This window comes from Dysidea avara, chromosome 1 (genome assembly GCF_963678975.1).
Source record: "Dysidea avara chromosome 1, odDysAvar1.4, whole genome shotgun sequence".
Lineage (NCBI taxonomy): Eukaryota > Metazoa > Porifera > Demospongiae > Dictyoceratida > Dysideidae > Dysidea > Dysidea avara.
Genome location: NC_089272.1, coordinates 14,702,703 through 14,723,092, shown reverse-complemented (window position 1 = coordinate 14,723,092; position 20,390 = coordinate 14,702,703). Strand labels below are relative to the sequence as shown.

At 39.6% G+C, this 20,390-nt stretch overlaps 1 protein-coding gene across 1 annotated transcript; it reads left to right on the top strand.

The window, feature by feature from the left end:
* The first annotated feature begins 18,748 nt into the window (after nucleotides 1-18,748).
* On the top strand, nucleotides 18,749-20,026 carry LOC136260129 (uncharacterized). Its single transcript, XM_066053791.1, has one exon. It carries the CDS (start codon nucleotides 18,749-18,751, stop codon nucleotides 20,024-20,026), a length of 1,278 nt encoding a protein of 425 aa, XP_065909863.1.
* The last annotated feature ends 364 nt before the right edge of the window (nucleotides 20,027-20,390 follow it).

The following is a 20,390-nucleotide window of genomic DNA, read 5'->3' as shown; positions in this document are numbered from 1 at the left end:
TAAGAGTTACTTCACTTGTTTCTGTCCCAAAACCTATTGTTAGTGAACAAACAATGTCCTGCATTTCACCAACCATTGCTTGCATGACTCCAGATGGTTGTAGTGTAATTGTTGGAATAAATTCTGCAAAACAAATACCACAATGTAATGTGTTACACCATGCTTATTATTTAGGAATATACCTGCATAGTGTAATTGCCACAACAAGCTTTGTAAATTGTATGCTCAATAGTAGAGAGGAAGAAGGTAGATGTTCTTTAACTTTTATTTTAAAAACTACAGCTTATTCAATATAGCATCAAGGCATTTTATATGTGTATGTTGCACTGGTTTATACACTACCATTTTAAAAGAATTGCACCTCTTTTTAAATTCACCATAGTGCATTCAATAAATCAGTAATATCCATGTACTTTAGATGGATAGCATTTGATCGTCCTTAATGAAGTAAAAATATTGTTTGAATTTTGAATGAATTCAGACTAAACCATCAGTAGGGAAAACAAATCCTTTTAGAGCCACACCATGATTGAAGTTCTCCTTATGACTTAAGCAAGTTACATGTCTTCTGGTTTCTCATATACATACTATACAGATTGAGCATAAACAAATAGTTACATTGTTTTTGTAACTTATGCATTACCTGATACTTGTAAGTCATATGGTTCACTGGTGTACTCCGCACCATCAATGATAATAGAGCAATTTAATATTCCACTGTCAGTTACTTCTATTTCAGTGATGTTAATAGTTTGTTCCACTTCCATGTCAGCAAAACATCCAGTAGAACAAGCCCAAATAAAATCACTATCATTAAATGTCAGTGTAGAGTTGACCTCACAGGTGAAAGTGATGTTGGATCCAATCAGGTGTTCAAAAGTATTATTACCATCATCAACAAGGTTACCAGGAGGATCACTTACAATGGTAACAATGATATCTGTGAAATAAAATTTAATCATCAGATGCCATTGTGCTAGACTGTATAGTAGGGATCATGACACTTTCTTACAAAAAAATAAAATTAATGTTGACCAGAAACCATACTCACAATACTTTTACAGTTCAATAACTTATTCAATTGTTCAGTATGTTACCCTTATTTTACCAGTATAAAATTTCAATACATACGTACAATGGACCTTATCATATTGATGTCACACTAGACCTACCCTTGTTTCCCTACTTCTTCTATGATATCCCTTATGTGACCTCTCTTGTTTTTCTACTTTTTTCTATGACCTCTCTTGTTTTTCTACTTTTTTCTATGATCTCTTAGGGATCATAGAAAAAAAGTAGGGAAACAAGGGAGGTCACCTACACCTGCAGATATACTAGGTTGACGTCAATTTGGATAATCAATCAAACTTAAAATTCTTAAATTTTCCTCACACTTGTTTTTTTTACATTTTTGTAACACTGCTATGACTGGTGAACCTGTGCATACTACATCAAAAGAAAGGACAGGGCCAGAGTTAATGTTTTTATCTGAATGTTCACCCAAGCAATTAATTACTGACATGAAAGTGAAGTAACCATTCTGCTTTGCTTGCAGCTATGTTCAGCCCATTACACAGCACTACAAACAAAGAACAGTAGGAGAAATACAGTCACCACAAAAAAATATGGATGATTCATGTGCCCCAACTATCAATTACTTATTCAAAAGTGAAGTAGCCATTCCGCTCTGCTTGCAGCTATGTTCAGCCTGTTACACAGCAAAGAAAACTATTAGAAATGTCCCTGCAATTAATCCAGTCACTATGGAAAATATTGAATAATTCCAAGCATATAGGGAAGCCATACAATGCACTACTGCAATTCAACTCTTGGTGCTGTCAACAAAAAGAAATAGAATACAAAGGAGGACAAAGGTAAGTCCATGATGTGTGCATTTTACATGCTGGAGTGTGCCAAAAGGCACATCTCGGGATGAAGTGACAATTAACAGTGAAAAAATCAAGCCCATAGCCTTAGTTGTTATCAAGTTATGCTTGTCCAATGGAATCAGGCAGGCAGGCAGGCAGTTAGTCAGTCAGAAAATTCCAGTGAATATTAAAAAATTTGTAGCTACTTATCAAAAGCATTAAAGATTGTACTGAAGGCACTTTTGGGCTTGGTTATACCTAGCCAATATTTACAAGGCTCCAGGATGGTCTTTGTAAGCTAGTTTTTGGTCCAAAAAACCCAATCTCCATGATCCCCAATAAACAGTACTGTATCAAGACACACAGTAGTGTGTTGTGCAGCCCAAAAAGCTGGCATGTAACACTGTGAATATATTGACAGGAAGAAAACTTCATTTTCACTCATATGTAGCTCCGAGATCGCTTATCCAATTGGAACCAAATTTGGTACAAAATTGCCTGTCTGGGAAGGGAGTCTACATAGTAAATTTTGAAAAAAATCTCCCCACCATTTCCGAGATACGAGTGTCCAAAATGTTTCGGTTTTTTCTTGGTTTTTTTCTTCTTTTAGCACACTTTGCAAAATTTACCATGTGTCTATATGGCGACGGGGAGGTCCAAAGCTATGAGAGAAAACTCGGGATGGTGTGATTGATAGGGCTGAATAATAATGCACATCACACACAGTATTCCATCACACATGACTACTATATTGCATTAGTATAATTCTTCTATGGATTCTCTACATACTTAGGGCCCGGTGTAACATGGCTGTCCAGCTTGAGACCTTCTGTAATGCCTTCCTATGTACACGACCTTCACTAAAGGATGTGCTGGAGTCATCCATTTGTAGTTCAGAGTCTTGTATACATTGAGTATTATCATCAAGGGGTTTTCTGAGAAGTATTGTCATCTGAGTTGGAGATGTCCAGGGGATATAGTTTCACTAAAGGACAAGTTGTTCTATAATTTCCCACTCTAATGTGGGTGGCACAAACCAAGTTGTCCCTTCATCTTATGAGTTCCTCTACAATAGCTAATCTCCCTTGTAATCTGGGCTTGTCATCATGTACCTACTGTTATGGCCTGTTGGTTGTGTCCAGAAATCTTGTTATTAATTAATTAACCCTTGCACTACCACAACCGCTGTATGGCATTTTTCAATATATAAATGCCCATAGCATCACATTCTAAACACTCTGTATATTAAACTGAGCATTTTGGTAGCTCCTGCACTTATCCTGTAGTGGGCACGCCCTTATAATTAAGTGAACATTACAGGGATAGCTGAAAAAAAAAAGTTTCTTGTGCACTATTGCAAGGTTAGATGATGCAATTACATAATTTTTGATGTTGATAACAAGCATAGTAGATGACTATTCAAATTGTTAATGGCACTATTAATAAAAAGAAATAGTAAGGAGAGGGATTATACAGGTTAGAAAGGCATGTTGCTACTTTTGTATGTCACAAAACAGTGACCTCGTGCTTGTATGTACATGCGCACTTGCTCAAATGTTGGAAAACCACACTTAGTGATAGTCGCTTCATCCGTAAACTGGTTAGCAATGATTATTGTATTATTATATAAACAGTGCTAGCCTGTAAAGTTGTGAAATTTCACATTCACTTAGATAGGTTTTTGCACTTTAAAGTTGTATAATGGCTTTGTGGTTGCTCTTGTGTTAACAACAACTTGATAATCGAATTCCTAGTTCTATAGTGAGTAATTTGGACTATTATAGGATTACATGGTATGGTGTGCAAATTACAGCAGTTTAGAATCAGTAGATTAGAGTCTGCACAAATTTGGCGGTGAGGGAGTTATTAAACTTCTCAATACGGTCAAATATTCCCTTTCCATCATAAACAAAATTGATTGATGAATTGAGTGTGTTGTTCTACTCTCTTCCTCATACTGTTACCATTGATATAAGTTGGATCCTCTAACACTTCTGTGTCATCTATGGGGTAAGAAACTGATCAAACTCTCTGGCCTTATAATATATGAGATGGAGTGAGTGGTTGTGGATGATTTAAGTCAGGCAAAACATATGTCAGAGGTTGATCATTTAGCATTGTTTGACCTCTACAGTGATTGTCTCTAGTTCATTCAATGTGACAAATGTTCTTTCTAAGGTTTCCTTCAGTGTTTGGTTTGTTAAACCAGGAGCCCATAATATGGGCTCCTGGTTAAACCAATCATGTGCTCCCAAAAGCCACCATACCACTGAACACCTTTGGGTATAAAGTGCAATCTTACATTGTGACCTTCTGGAGCTTCCTTGAGTGTCCCTGATATCATCAACTTCTTCAGTACCTTGCAGTAGCAAGAAATGTGGATGCATTGTCAGGTATCATTGTATATGGTACTGATTTCCTATTGGAGAATCTCCAGAAGGCCAGTAAGAAGGTTTCTAAAGTAAGGTCAACTACTATTTCAAGGTGAATTGTACATGTTACAGCACATGTGAAAAGGTAAATGTATACCTTTCTCTTTTGTTTGCCATCTTTAACATAAACAGCACTTTGTTGTCGTATCTTAGTCTCAGGGGCACTTTCCATACAGTATCACTCTTTGTTCTTGCCTGTACAGCCATACTCACTGCTGTTAGGACCCACAATGCAGCAAATCACATGCTGGATACAACATGCATTGCAAAGAAGTAACGCGTTACAATTTCTGGATGTAATAATACTCATTACTTTGTCATGTAATGTGTTATATTATTGCTTCATTACAATGTAAGCAATATTATTACATAATGCATTACAAAATTGTAACTCGTTAGCCCCAGCTGTGATTGGTAATAACCGGTTAATTGGTTGTGTGTAGTAAAGGCAGACATAATAGGTACTCAACAAGCCTGCTGGAAGCTTTAGGGTGGTACCAAAGTGACCATCGACATCCTGTCTTACAATAACAGTTATTAGAATCACATATTTACACATGCTTTGAGGTTATGTTATGATGTTAACACTTGTCAGCAGGGGTAATTTATGGTTTAACAAGTGGGCGGGAAAAACCAGTTTAAAAGCTTCATAATGAGTGATTGGCTGACCTAGACAACACCAGTCTGCATTGCAGTTCATAGCACTAATTGAAAGGCTGGTTTTGGGTAATATTTGGGCCAGAAAAGCCAAAATTTTCATGATTCCTACTTTTTAGTACTATTGTACTGTATAATTGTACAACTTTTGTGAGAAAGTGAAAACCTCCACAATTCCTAATGTGCAGTATGGTAAAACTGCCTCATGGCATAGCTATTGGTTAGGCATAACCAATTCCAAAAGTTATGACCTCCAGCGCTTGCTACAGTACACACACTTTTTAATAAGAATGTATTTACTGAAATGTTCTACCTACAGTACTGACTGACTACCTGAACATAACACAATAATGGCTAAGGCAAACTGTTAAAATGAAGAGTAACCACAACTCTCAAGGAGTTCCCAGTGTAGGGAGGATTTAACACCCCTGGAGAGTAACCATTACTCTAAAGGAGTACCTGGGGAGTATCACGTGCTCTGAAGGTGGTGTCACTTACTCTTCAGAGTAATGGTTATTCTCTTCAGAGTGTTAGTTACTCTCCATGGGGTGTTAAATTCTCCCTACACTGGGAACTCTCAGGGTGGTGATTGCTCTTTATTTTTAACAGTGTACTAAGGCTATAGGCTTGAATTTTTTCACTATATTACGTACATCGCTCCGGCCTGACAGGTGCTTTTTGGCACAACACCAAACATATAGTGCATGCTTCAAGGACTTACCTGTGTCCTCCTTTGTATCCCATTTATCTTTGCTGACAACACGAGGTGTCAATTCACAGTAGCGCTATGTGATGGCTTCCCTGCAAATAGATCGAATTTTCTGTTGTGACTGGATTGATTGCAAAGCTCCTTCCTGTAGTGTTCTTTGTTTGTAACACTGCTGAGTATAGCTGAAACAAAGTGTAATGACTATTTCACTAATTGATAGTTTGGACTTGCTTTCAAACGAAAGCAATAAGCCTGATCTACTTCAGTCTATACTGTAAATGACTGAAGCAGGGATATGATATCCATTAGTATACCTTCAAATGTAGGTGACCTCCCTCATTTCACTATACATTGCTTTTACTATCTCTAATCGAACTTAAAATTCTTTGTACTTGCTTGTTTAAAAATGAAGTAGTGTTCCACTGATAAAATGTAGTGAAAAAAATAAATGGTAGCTATGTCAACATACGTTATGATACGTACATAGTGACTATTTGGAAATTCCTACACTGGCATGTTATCACCTTCTGTTCAATGCCAATTTTCTTAGTCTTGAGACAAAGTTGGCATGATTAGATGTTATTGATACTATTATTGCATCTATAGCCTGCATGAGGCACAATTTCAATATTGCACACTTTAAGAGAGTATTAGATAGATAGATGGATAGATAGATAGATAGATAGATAGATAGATAGATAGATAGATAGATAGATAGATAGAGAGAGAGAGAGACAGACAGATAGATAGATAGATAGATAGATAGATAGATAGATAGATAGATAGATAGATAGATAGATAGATAGATAGATAGATAGATATATACATACATATGTAACAGTGATATTTTGTATAATAGCTAATCATGCATGCACACACTAAGGAATGTACCTGTTAACACATGTAGGTAGTGATAGCTTTTGTAGGGATACATAATAATTATATAGAATAGAGGCTGGTTAAGACTGTTGTACATGTGGTAGTGTAGGTATATACAGTAGTGTATAAGTTTCACACTGGTGTAGTCGGTAGCAGTTCCTGCGTGGATGCATTAGTTGCAGAAGAAGCTTCAGCGAGTCACCTACTTTCTGTAGGCTGCACCAGGTTGGATATTAACCACACAAGAAAAATCTGTTGTACCATGGAAACCCTGATAATGGTACCTAGAGAGGTAATTGCTTTGTCTTCCTCTGCTGTTCTTGTGCTGTAGATCATTCCCCTGGCTGCAACTCGAGATGGCTCAAGGTGACACCACACTACCGCTGTTGCCAGATAAGTTTTATGGCAGTCAGAACTACGATGAGTGGGTGAGTCATTTTGTATGCGTATCAAAGATCAATGGTTGCAGCGATCACGAGAAGGTGCTGTGGACAAGGGCTCGTGTGACTGGAAGAGCTCGCGTGGCTTACAGCCTCTTAACTCATGAGATCCAAGAGTAGGCTTGAGTGTATTATGCTCCAAAATTTGCTTATTATGCTTTTTGGCATTTCCACAATTTTTTCTGCCTATATGCTTATTTTTATGCTTTTCAGAAATGTATTATGCTTCTATTTTGTGTTTTTTCTTTGTACAGGAACCTTCTTCATGTGATACAAAGTAAATGAAGAAGTGTTATGTGTTCCAGAGCTCATAGGCATATTAGAGCAGGGGATCTGGGGGAATGTCTATACTCTCTCAGAAGTTATACACATTTTATTGTATATAATCTTTGCAGTTTTGTATGCAAATAAAATATTATGCATAGTTTCTGATTGATCTTCTGAGTTGTAGCAGTTGGTATTCATAGGACAGCAACTACCACATCCCCAGTTTTGAATGGTCGGAGCAAACACCCACATCCCCATTATGGAAATATGTCTGGAGACTGTACTGTCATATTGAAGGTATAAGCAGCCAGGTCACTACGCTAGAGGCTGTGCATCAGGTAGAATTCACAAATATATTACTGTAATTGATAACCGGATTTCACAGATTCAGCCAGCACAAACAGTACCGATGAATGGTGTTACCAGTTTATATCTGAGTGGCCTTGTGTTAGGTGAATCTGTCTCATTTCTTGTTGACACTGGTGCAGGTGTATCACTACTAAATGGAAAAGTGTTGGATAGAATGGAGTATCAATATTGAAGTCGCTGAATTTCATAATCTGGTTGGAGTAGATGGCCATCCTATTAAGGTTCGTAGGTCAGCTAGTCTTCCCATGGTCATAGCTGAAACAGAATTCCTACAGAAATTTATTATTGCAGATAGCATTACAACTGATGTACCACTGTTCTGAATCATGAGATCAACACTGGTGGAATCCAGCCAATTCGGCAACAAGTTAGACAAGTTTCTCTACCTCACTGCGAGAAGGTACATGTACTGTTACAAGATATGCTACAGAAGGGAGTCATCTCACCATCCAAGAGTCCCTGGGTCTCCCCAATAGTGTTAGTCAAGAAGAAGGATGGGAGTACACAATTTTTGTGTGGACTATCGCAAGGTTAATGAGGTCACTAGGAGGGATGCCTATCCGATCCCAAGGGTTGATGGTACCCTGGACACACTGGCAGGTTCAGTATGGTTAAAGTGGGTATTGGCAGGTGGAGGTAGTTGAGAAGCATCGTGAGAAGACTGCATTTTGTACACAGGAGGGTTTATTTTATGCCGTTAGGCTTTTGCAATGCTCCAGCTACCTTCCAGAGGCTGATAAATTCAGTGCTTGCAGGACTACAATGGAGTAGCTACCCTGTGTACATCGATGACATAATGTTGGCAGCACCTTTGAAGAACATCTCTCCAATCTGTGACAAGTCCTTGAACATATTAAACAATCAGGACTAAAGGTGCAACCAACTAATGCCAGTTCCTGCGGCAGAAAGTAACTTTTCTGGGACACATTATTTCCCCAAATGGAATTGCCTCTGACCCAGCAAAAACTTCAAAAGTAAAGCATTGGCCAGTACCATCTTCCAGAGTAGAAACACAGCAATTTTTAGTTTAGCCAATTATTACCGAAGGTTCGTGAAAGACTTTGCTATCCTTGTACCAATTAACAGACTGTCTTCAGATGGACTGCTGAATGCCAGACAGCTTTTGACCACCTGAAGACTTATCTCACATCTGTTCCAATCCTAGCAATGCCCAATTGGTCACAGCCTTTTATTATTGACACGGATGCCAGTGATACTGGTCTAAGAGCTGTGCTTTCACAAGTAGATTCCCAAGGAATAGAACATGTAGTGGCCTATGCCAGCCACATATTAACAAAGGCAGAGCAAAATTATTGCATTACTCGTAGGGAGTTGCTTGCAGCACTCACTTTTCTGCAGCATTTTTGACAGTACCTACTTGGGCATTCATTTACAGTGCGTACTGATCATGGTGTTCTTGCCTGGTTACAGGAATTTAAGAATCCTGAAGGTCAGCTTGCATGATGGTTAAAAAAAACTGCAAGAGTATAACTTTTCCATTGTTTATCATTCAGGCAAGAAACACCTCAATGCTGACGCACTCTCAAGGCTACCATGAAAGCAGTGTGGCAGAGCTTCTCACAATAGTGACACACTTGTTGGAATGCTTACGTCCAACAGTATGGTATGTGGCTACTCACCCCAACAGTTACTCTCAATGCAACTAGCTGTTGAATGTATTGGTCAGCTACTCACTTCCAAAGAGAAGGAAGAGCAACCTTCATGTAGTTTTGCAAAGAGTCAACCTATTCCATTTCGTCGACTCTTTCAGCAGTTGCATCAACTGGTTATTGTTAATGAGGTATTGTATAGACAATTCATGCATCCTAATGAAGATCAAACCCACTTGCAGTTAGTTGTCCCAACAGAGGTGAGAGAGAAGATTGTGAAAGACATCCATGAAGGAGTTGCAGCTGGATACCTGGACCAAGATAAGACACTTCACCATCTTAAAGAATGGTTTTACTGGCCAGGCCATTACAATGACATAAGAGACTGGTGTCAAACATGTGCCACTTGTGCTTCTCGAAAATCATCGACACACTCACTTAAAGCAGCATTAGGTACAATTTCCACTACCTATTCCACCCAAGTAATGGCTGTTGACCTAGTTGGTCCTTTACCGGAGAGCGAGAAGGGGAATAGTTACATCATGGTCGTGGAAGATTATTTCTCTCACTGGATGGAAGTCATAGCCATACCCACCCAAGAAGCTTCTACAGTGGCAGACAAGCTAGTAGATAAAGTATTCCTTTGCTTCTCTGCTCCTGAATAGCTGCACTCAAACCAAGGGAGGCAGTTCAAATTGCAGTTAGTGAGTGAGGTATGCAAACTCTTACATGTGCATAAAACCTGAACTATATATCATCCTCAGAGTGATGGGCTTGTCAAGCGATTCAACATAACTATGCTATTGATGCTGGCTACATTGCCTAAAGACAATCCATTAAACTGGGAGAACTACATACAATAGGTGTGCATGGCTTATAATTCAAGTGTACAGGCTTCAATAGGGTATATTCCATTCTTCCTGATGTTTGGTAGACAAGCAAGAATCCCTGTTGATGTGATGTATGGAATTCCAAATTCCAGCAGACAGACTATTCATGAGTATGCTGTGACTCTAAGGAAACAAATGGACAAGGCATTTAGTTTGGCCGGGGAACACTCTCTCACAAACCACATTAGGTACAAAGAAATTTATGATAGAAAAGTACATGGGAAGCCACTGCTTGAAATTTCTTTGTTTACTAGAGTGGTATATCCCCAGTATATGGAACAGTTAATTGTTTGGTATTTTAGTAGATTTTCAGTAAACCAGCATTCACTGATGTTTTACTGAGAGTTTAAAACTTAGTAAAACAATTATGTTCCATATACTTAAAGTTACTGACACTTTACTATGGGTACAACTACAGTAAAGCAGCTTAACAAATTAGTAAACTAAGGACCTTCAAGCAGTGAGCCATACAGCAATGGAGACCTACAATCCAGCTACATGTAATTGTAGAGGACCCAGCAAAAAGCTATGTCATCCATGGTTTGGCCCATACAAGGTTGTAAAGAAACTGTCAGATTGCAACTACAGAATTGAGAAGCTGCAATTAAGGAAGAAGGGATAGGAAGGTGGTCCATTTTGACCATTTAAAACTGTATCCTAAGAAGATACGCTTAGACGAAAATCAACCATCACAAGAGAAGAGCCACCACACACAACACAAGTTCTGCAGCAGCAAGAGAGAGCACCTGTGGGACATGATTTACAGTTAGTGGATGATGACGGTGGTTTTGATGGAATACCTATGTCAGAAGTAGCACCCCCTGGAAGAAGTGATCTGACTGCAGCTACAGAGCAGCCTACACCAACTAGTAGATACCCAAGGTGAGAGCATTGGGAACCTTCTAGATATAATGACTTTGAGTCACTAAGTTGTGTTAAAGTCGGGACACTTTTTTTTAGAAAAGGGGGGTGTTGTAACAGTGATATGTTGTATAATAGCTAATCATGCATGCAATGCATGCATGCATTCATTCATACATACATACATACATACATACACACACACACACACACACACACACACACACACACACACATACATACATACATACATACATACATACATACATACATGAAATCCACTGAGCTACACTATGAAAGTGAATTAGGTGTAACAGTTGCACAATCAAGATTCTCTAATAGTGTAGTCACCCTAATAGAACATTCAGTTGTGTAATAAGTCACTCTATTAGAACGTTCGGCTACAATCAAGTCACCATGTAAAGAGTTCAACTAACAACATAGGGAGTTCAACTGCAATTAAGTTACCAGTCAACTAGTATCAATAACAAATAGCCCTTTAGAGAGTTCAGTTACAAACAAGTCACCCTGTAGAGAGTTCAACTACAAACAAGTCACCCTGAAGACAGTTCAGCAGCAAGCAAATCAATCCATAGAGAGTTTAGCTATGTTTCAAGCCACCCCGTAAAGAGCTCAGTAGAGATCAGCTAGAAACAATTCACCCTGTAGAAATCAACTAGAAACACATCACCCTGTAGAGAGATCAGCTAGAAACAAGTCACCATGTATAGAGTTTAGTTGGAAACAAGCCATGCATAGAGAGATCAACTAGAAACAAATCACCCTATACAGAATTCAGCTACATTTCGTAGAGTATTTCAGCTAGAAATAAGCAACCGTGTGGAAAGTTCAGCTACAAACAAACACTTTCAGTAGAACTATCAGCTAGAGGCAAGTTATCCTGCAAAGAGTTCAAATCCATTTGAAGTCACCCTGTAGAGAGATCAAGTAATCTTGTAAAGAGATAAGTTACATTTCAAATCACCCTGGTGAGAGATCACTCAAAACAAGTAACCTTGTAAAGAGACAAGCTACATTTGAAGTCACCCTGTAGAGAGATCAAGTAATCTTGTAAAGAGATAAGTTACATTTCAAATCACCCTGGTGAGAGATCACTCAAAACAAGTAACCTTGTAAAAAGACAAGCTACATTTCAAATCATCCTGTAGAGAGATCAGCTCAAAACAAATCACCCTGTAGAGAGAGATCTGGTAGAAACAAGTCGCCCTGTAGAGACATAAGCTAGAAAAAATTCACCCTTTAAAGAGATCAGCCAGAAACAAGTCACCCTGTACAGAGTTCAGCTGGAAACTGTAGAGAAATCAGCTGGAAACAGCTCACCCTGTACGGATCAGCTAGAAACAAATCATTCAGTAGAGAGATCAGCTAGAAATAAGTTACCCTGTAGACAGTTCAGCGGGAAACAAGTCACCCATAGAGAAACCAGCTAAAAACAAACCACCTAGAGAGAATTCAGCTATATTTTGTAGAGTGATTCAGTTAGAAATAAGCAACCCGGTAGAGAGTTCAGCTACAAACAAACTCTTTCAGTAGAGAGATCAGCTAGAAGTAAGTTATCCTACAAAGGGTTCAACTACATTAGAAGTCACTATATAGCCTTGCAAAGAGATAAGATACATTTCAAATCACCCTGTAGAGAGAATAGCTTGACACAAATCACCCTGTAGAGAGATATGATAGAACCAAGTCACCCTGTAGAGAGTTCAGCCAGTAAGAAGTCACCCTGTGGAGAAATCAGCTAGAAAAAATTACCTGTAGAAAGATCAGCTAGAAACAAGTCACCCTGTAGCGAGATTAGCTACATTTCTATCACCCTTTAGTAAGATCAGCTTGAAGCAAATCACTCTATTGAAAGATTACTCAGAAACATGTCACCCTGTAGAGAGACCAGATACAGTAGAATGAAACCCACACTGTGTAGCACTACCAGAGAAGAGTGCCATGAAATGCTTATGGATTATTCATGAATAGTAAAATAATCCCCAAGAAAGTGCTGTGAAAGTCAAGAAAGTGCTTAAGTGCCGTGAAAGTCATTTCATTGATATTTCATTGTAATATCCATGCCATGAAATAGTCATGAAAGTGGAGATTTCATGGTAATTTTATAACACTGACAAATTATTTCATGGCACAAAACATTTCATGGTTGCAGTGGCCATGAATTATCAAATTTTCATAGGCAGTGTCCATGAATTTTTATAGGCAGTGACCTTGAAAACTACAAGAAGTATCATGGTTTACCATCACATTTTCATAGGTTCTTCTCTGTGAGTTCAGCTAGAAATAAGTCAGATCAGCTAGAAACAAATCATGCTGTAGGTTGATTAGCTATTCACTCTACAGAGAGATCAGCTGGCAACCTGTAGAGAGATCAGCGTGAGCCCAACTACTTTTCAAGTCACCCCAAGGAGAATCCAGCTATGAACAAATCTCTCAGTATAAAGATCAGCTAGAAATAAATCACCTTGCACAGTACTCAGTTAGAAACAAATCCCCCTGTAGAGAGATCAGTTAGGCTAGATTACTCTGTTGCCTGCAAATAGTTCAACAAGTCACCCTGTAGAGAACTCAGTAAAAACAAGCAGCCCTGTAGAGAGATCAGCTAGAAACATATCATCCTGTAGAGAAATCAGCCGGAAACAAATCACCTTGCAGAGAAATCAGCTGGATCAAGTCACCCAGTATGGTATTCAACTACATTTCAAGTCACCCTGTAGAGAGTGTAGCTGGAAACAAGTCACCCTGTAGAAAGATCAGCTAGAAACAATTCACCCTGTAGAGATAGGCTAGAAACAAATCACCCTGTAGAGAGATCAGCTAGAAACAAGTCAGCCTGTAGAGAGATCAGCTGGAAACAGGAGAAAATTCAGCTACATTTCATAGAGTTTTTCAGCTAGAAATATGCCACCATGTAGTGAGTTCAACTACAAACCATTCACCATGTGGTCAGTTCAACTACAAACCATCTCACTACGTAGTCAAAGAGTACAGTTACATTATGAGGCTCCCTGTAGAACTACAAACACATTTCTCTGTAGAGTATTCAGCTGCAAACAGTTTAACCCATGTGACTTATTTTTATGATCAATCAACACAATTAAAATTATTGCCTAAATGTACATGTAGCTAAACAAATCATTAAAACCTTCTTCACAATAATCTTCTCTCTAGATCTTTGGTAAAGAAAAAGACAAGTTAAGAGAAATACCTAAAGCTGGCTATACACCCCCCCTGTAGCTGGCTTTAAGTATGAAATTACAAAATAAGTGATATCTAATCAAAAGCAGCCAAGCTGTAAAAAAGGGTGTGGCCTTCCAAAAAAGCCAGGGTGAAAAAAGATGTGAAATCAAAGGTGGCAGCCAAGAAATGGCTGTCATGGTAGGTTAATGGCAAAGTTTTTAATAACAAAAATTCAGGTGAATTTGTGTTGCCTCCTCCCACTAGGATTGACACTGATTTTCAGCTCATGTCATTCTAAGTAGTATTCCTGTTTCTAGCCCTTGTTGAATTGAAAATTGGATGAGGGTTAGAGAGTTGCCATTATGCCATTATTTACGTACGCACATACACACACAAACACACACACACATATATATTGTACTTTGCGTGGGAGGATCAAAGTGATGCCACGTATCGTATTGTCCATACAGTACTAATCTGCTGCATAACTGTACTGTATGAGTCATACAGTACAGTTATGCAGCTAATTGGGCAAATACAGTACATTTATGCACTTAATTTGGCAAATACAGTACACTTGGAAAATACAGTACAGACATGCAGAGAATTTGTTTAAGGAATGTTATGTAAACAACACACTGTAAATCACTAAAACCAGCCAAACTATAATCCTACGAGTTTGTTCTACGGCTAAGAATAGATTATATAAACACTTCAGTATGGATTGTCTGATCACGAAGATTTTTTAAAGACGACTCCATTAAGACAGCATGATTGATCACGTGTGTGACATTTTACATCACTAAAACTAGCCAAACTAATCCCATTAGTTTGTTCTATGACAAGAAATAGATTAGTTAAACACTTACCGATACCCTTATCACCGAAAATCACAGCAGTTTGAGTACTAGAGAAAATCGCTCCAAGCCAGATGATCAGGAAGTACAATATAACACTTAAAGCACCACCTTGCTTGTGTGTATGAAAAATACAGTACTCGGGGGTGTCTTGAGGCAAATACAACACTCGGCTTCACCTCATACTGTATTAGCCTCTCGACACACCCCCTTGTACTGTATTTTCCATACACACGCGTGGCGGTGCTTTAACTCTAACATATATATATACATAGGTTATCATAGTCAAATGTCACTTTAAAATTTTACATCATTCAATGAAATACTGAGCAGGTAAGAAAAATTGCAAGCATTTAAGTACATAGCTGCAACTATAAAACAGCAACAAATGCCATAGAACATTTATGCTGGTTGATGCAGTATAATACACTGCAGATAAACCAATTGCCATCTTCTCTTCCAGAAACTTTCTTGTACATACTTTATGTGACTGGATTTGCGAAAAGGTACCTTTTTCACACACAAAATGTGACCCATTTTTTGAACTTTAAAGCTTCATAACTTTTTGATCATGGAAAATAATTGCTTGAAATTTTCAATGAATGTAGCTATAGTATCTGGCTACATTTTAATACTAAGAGCAAGTTAATCAGTATAAGGAGTCAAGTGTTACATCATTTTGTTTGCTGGTATATCAAATGTGTGGAAAAGGTACCTTTTCACAAATCCGGTCACATATTTTGTTCAATTTTGATCTACAAATATCCAAATATTCATCCTTGCAACATGCATAGTTTTTATTGTAAATTTTTAATAATTATGATGTTACTATCATGAAGTGCGTGTCATAATTTAAATTGACTGATTCTTTTATTGCAATTTGCTCTTGTGTATAATTTGCTATTAAGATTATTGCTAAACAAGCCAAGCATGTGTAATGAGTACATGTAGAAGCATTGATGTATTTTCAAGAAAGTGTACTAGGAAGGTGGGTAACTGCCAACAGTGACACAGTGGTATGGGATTTGAAATTTTGTCTGCTTCCCACACATTTATTTTGCTTAGGAATTTTTGTACATGTTTGTTTTTGGTTCTGGGTGACTGTTCTATTAAGGCCCATTCACACTATAGAAAAATAATGTGCATTGGTAATGCGCATCAATTCGCATTAATAATAATTTGCATTCATCACATTCACACTTGCCATTCCAATGCGAATTCCACCTCGTAATTATTATATCATGCATGATGTTATGCGCTCATTATGAGCACATGTAGAAGATTTCTTTTGCTTGTGGTAATCATGTGTGATTGGTGATAACTGAGGAAAATGAACCTTTTCACCATATTAATATGCTTCACATTCCTTTATTGGATTTTTTATGTCAGTAGGACAAGCGAATCTTTACGATGAAGAACAATAGGACAAGCGTTAAAAGTCTGACGTGCGAAAAGAATGCTAGTGGAAGAACGTCGTAGAAGGAGACAACGAAGGTTAGGCAGGTTATAGCTAACTGGCTGTTATATTCTTTAATGCAATAGATGTAGTTTAAAAAATACCTTTAAACAAAGTTAAGGTTGAAGATGACGGCAGCCCCAAATAATCATCCATAGACACGAGACAATAATAGGAATAACAGTGCTTTAATAAGAGTACTAGCGCACGCGCAGTAGCACGTGGCGTCAGCCGTTTGACAAGTGGCCGTCAAGAGTTATCAAGATGCCTCCGAAGCCAAAAGGCAAGAAATCTCAATCGAATGTGAAACATTCAATGGAAAATACCACAAGGCAGAAGAAGAAAGCTCCGCCCAAGAAGCCTCCAGCCAAGACCGGATAGCGAGCCAGCGAAATGTCCGGGGATTCTACCAGGGCAAGACAGAAGAGAAGAAAAACCAAAAGCACTGGAGCTCCCATTGTGAAGAGATCAAAGACATGCCCCTTAACAGCAGCAGACATCTCGGACATCGTGTCGGCACTGGTGAAAGCTATGCAACAGCCTCAGGATGCAACTTCATCTATGCCCTGAAGATCAAGCCGTTGCATGCAGGATGCTACTGATCAGGCCAGCCAATCAACGCGCAGCCGCAGCACTCTGCCCATCACTAACCCCCAGGATAGCACTGATGAAGAAGACGCCGAGAATGAAGATTTCGGTAAGTTATTGTATATAGTATGTATTGTGTTGTGGCAGTTAATTATTGGATGGCACGCCACGCCCAAGCTTTATATAATGTACACCATGCTCATGTTCCTTTGTAATGCGCACCATTCCTTAATTATAATGTGTATCATGCCCAATTAATGTACACCATGCTTTGTGCTATGCATGTCTAAGCCTTTATAATACAATGTAACTCAATCCAAATAATATACAATGTAAAAGCTGGCAGTATGCTTATACTGTCATATCCCCCTTGTCTCATTGCCTCTGTGTCCTGTCCCATAGCCTATGATGAGACCCCTGGTGGCAGCCAACTCTCCCATATCCAACAGCTGGGACTCCATTCGGACTATGATGAACTTCTCAGCATGGACAGCGATGATTCAGACACTCCATTCCCATCCGAGAAGTTACATCCACTGGTGTTAATAAGCAATGGCCTCCCTCCAATCCTTTTTAGGCTTGTGAAGCGTGTGGAGGATGGACTGTTTGTAGAGATGGCAGAGCTCTTGCCAAGCTACCTGGACTCAGCTGACTTCAATACTGATGACCAGCGTACCCGTAAGAGACTCCCTGTGGTATCCCACATCATTGATTGGGTCCAGTGCTTTGCAATCTACATGGCAATCATCTCTCGCCAAAAGCCCAAGCAGGTTGCTGACCTCCTGGGATATCAAAGTCTAATACTAGGGGCATCACAGGACTGTCGTGAAGGCCAGTGGGTAACCTATGATAGCCGCTTTTGACTTAAAGCATCAGCCTCTCGTATCAGTCAGTGGTCAGTTATAGACGTCACCGTCTGGAATATGACCTTCCCAGAGAAAGCTATTCAGCGTCGTCAACCACAAAGATCTACCCCTTACAACACACCTAACCCGAACCCTCCTCAACGGCCACAGCATCAAAACCAACCAATCTGCCTGGACTGGAATGACAGCCCAAACGGTTGCTCCAGGGCTTCCTGCCATTACAACATATATGCTACCGTTGTGTCCACAACCCTAGAGCTCAGGACAAGCACCACAAAGCTTCCCAGTGTACGTACAAGCAGAAGGACAGGAATCACAATAACCAGTCATAACTCGTATTCATCTCAATTAGCTGACTCATTCTTTTCCTTCCTTTATGTACACTATTGTATTTATGTTTATGTGCAAACGGCATTGTTACAAATACAAGGCTTGTGCATTCATGTGTTTTTAGTGTAGCCACAACATATATATATCTCAAGCTGGCTTGATCTTGGAGGTGCACTATGCATGGCAAACCCATATATTGAACATGTTGTGCATGCAATGTTGGGATAATTTTAGTAACTTGTGAGTCAGTGCACTCGAATCTCATGTATAGGTCATGCATGTACCACGCAATGGTTACAGTCTAATTATTATCAACACCTTCTCTCCTCTGCAGTAGTGACAGAGCAGCACATTATTGGTGTGCACACTAAGGACTTGCGTTGCAACTACACTCACTGGATCTCAGCTTGGACAAACCACTTAAGCAATCAACTATCTGATGTCAAAATACCACCCGCAGCCAGGGAAATGAAAACACCACTAGATGTAAGCAACTGGGAAAAATCACTGGCAGATCACCCTGATAGACCGCTGGTTGACTTCTTCCTCTCTGGAATCACAGTGCAATTTTGCATTGGCTTCAAGCAACAATCACACCCATTGAAGTCTTCCAAGCGAAACTTAAGTTGTGCTCTTCAACACCCTGAAACAGTGGAGAGCTACCTAACCGAAGAGATTGCTCTTGGACGTGTTGCTGGCCCGTTCCAAGAATTTTTAGTCCCACATGCACATGTTAGCAGGTTCGGGGTCATTCCCAAACACCACCAACTAAACAAGTGGAGACTAATTGTTGACCTCTCCCATCCAACTGATGGCAGTGTCAATGGAGGCATCCCAAAAGAATTGTGTTCACTAAAGTATATCACAGTGGACTCAGCTATTGATTACATTAAGCGCACAGGCCGCAGCACGCTGTTAGCAAAAATTGACATTAAAAGTGCCTTTCGCCTCCTGCCAGTTCATCCGGCCGATCACCACCTTCTTTCAATGAGATGGGATAAACAGATTTTCATTGACACCTGCTTACCTTTTGGGCTCAGGTCTGCTCCTAAATTGTTCAACGTCCTGGCTGACCTGCTGTCATGGATCCTTGAACAACAGCTGGTGACACCAGTCATGCATTACCTGGACGATTTCCTCACCATGGGACCGCCGCATTCCCCCTCGTGTTCCAATAATCTTCAGGCAATCAAGGACACTTGCTCCATGCTAGGAATACCTCTTTCCTTAGAAAAAATTGAGGGTCCTTCCCAGTGTCTGGCCTTTCTAGGAATCACCTTGGATACTCAACTCATGCAGGCTCGCCTACCTGACGACAAACTCGTACGAATTCGGAAGCGAGTTGCAGCCTGGCTATCCCGCAGAAAGGCTACAAAAAGAGAGATCCTATCTTTGGTAGGCCTTTTACAACATGCCACTAAGGTGGTAATACCAGGAAGGACTTTTGTGTCCACAATGTACAGGGCAGCAGCTCGTCTAAGGAAACTATCTCACTTCACATGTCTTACTAGGGGCTTCCGCTTAGACCTTAGGTGGTGGCACCTCTTTGCCATACACTGGAATGGGTTTAGTTTTATCAATGGATCCACCCCAGACCACGTAATAGTTACAGATGCATCAGGGTTCTGGGGTTGTGGAGCAGTATTTGGATCTCAGTGGATGCAGCTGGAGTGGTCGAAGGAATGGGCACGTATGGACATAATGGCAAAGGAGCCCGTGCCAATTGTTTTAAGCTGTGCTGTGTAGGGACCACTACTATCAGGCAGCAGTGTAGAATTCAAATGCGACAACAGCAGTGTCGTGGACTCAATCACCAAAGGATCCTCGAAGGAGTTAATGGTGATGCACCTTTTGCGCTGTCTTTGGTTTTTCTCAGCCCATCTTGATATTAAAATCTTGGCCTGCCATATTCCGGGCATACTGAACACTGCTGCAGACCAGCTGTCCAGAAACAGATCACTAGAATTCTTAAAGCAGAACCCTTACATTTCCAACATCCCCACATCTATCCCATCATCACTCCTAAAGCTCATATCTCCCCAAAGGCGAGACTGGACTCCCCCCTCCTTCATGCGCCACTTCAAGCATACCATCAACAGGCTTCAAGAGC

Bases quoted from the DNA above. Each gene is read 5' to 3' on its own strand.
- LOC136260129 (XM_066053791.1), top strand. From the start codon at position 18,749: ATGAAAACACCACTAGATGTAAGCAACTGGGAAAAATCACTGGCAGAT.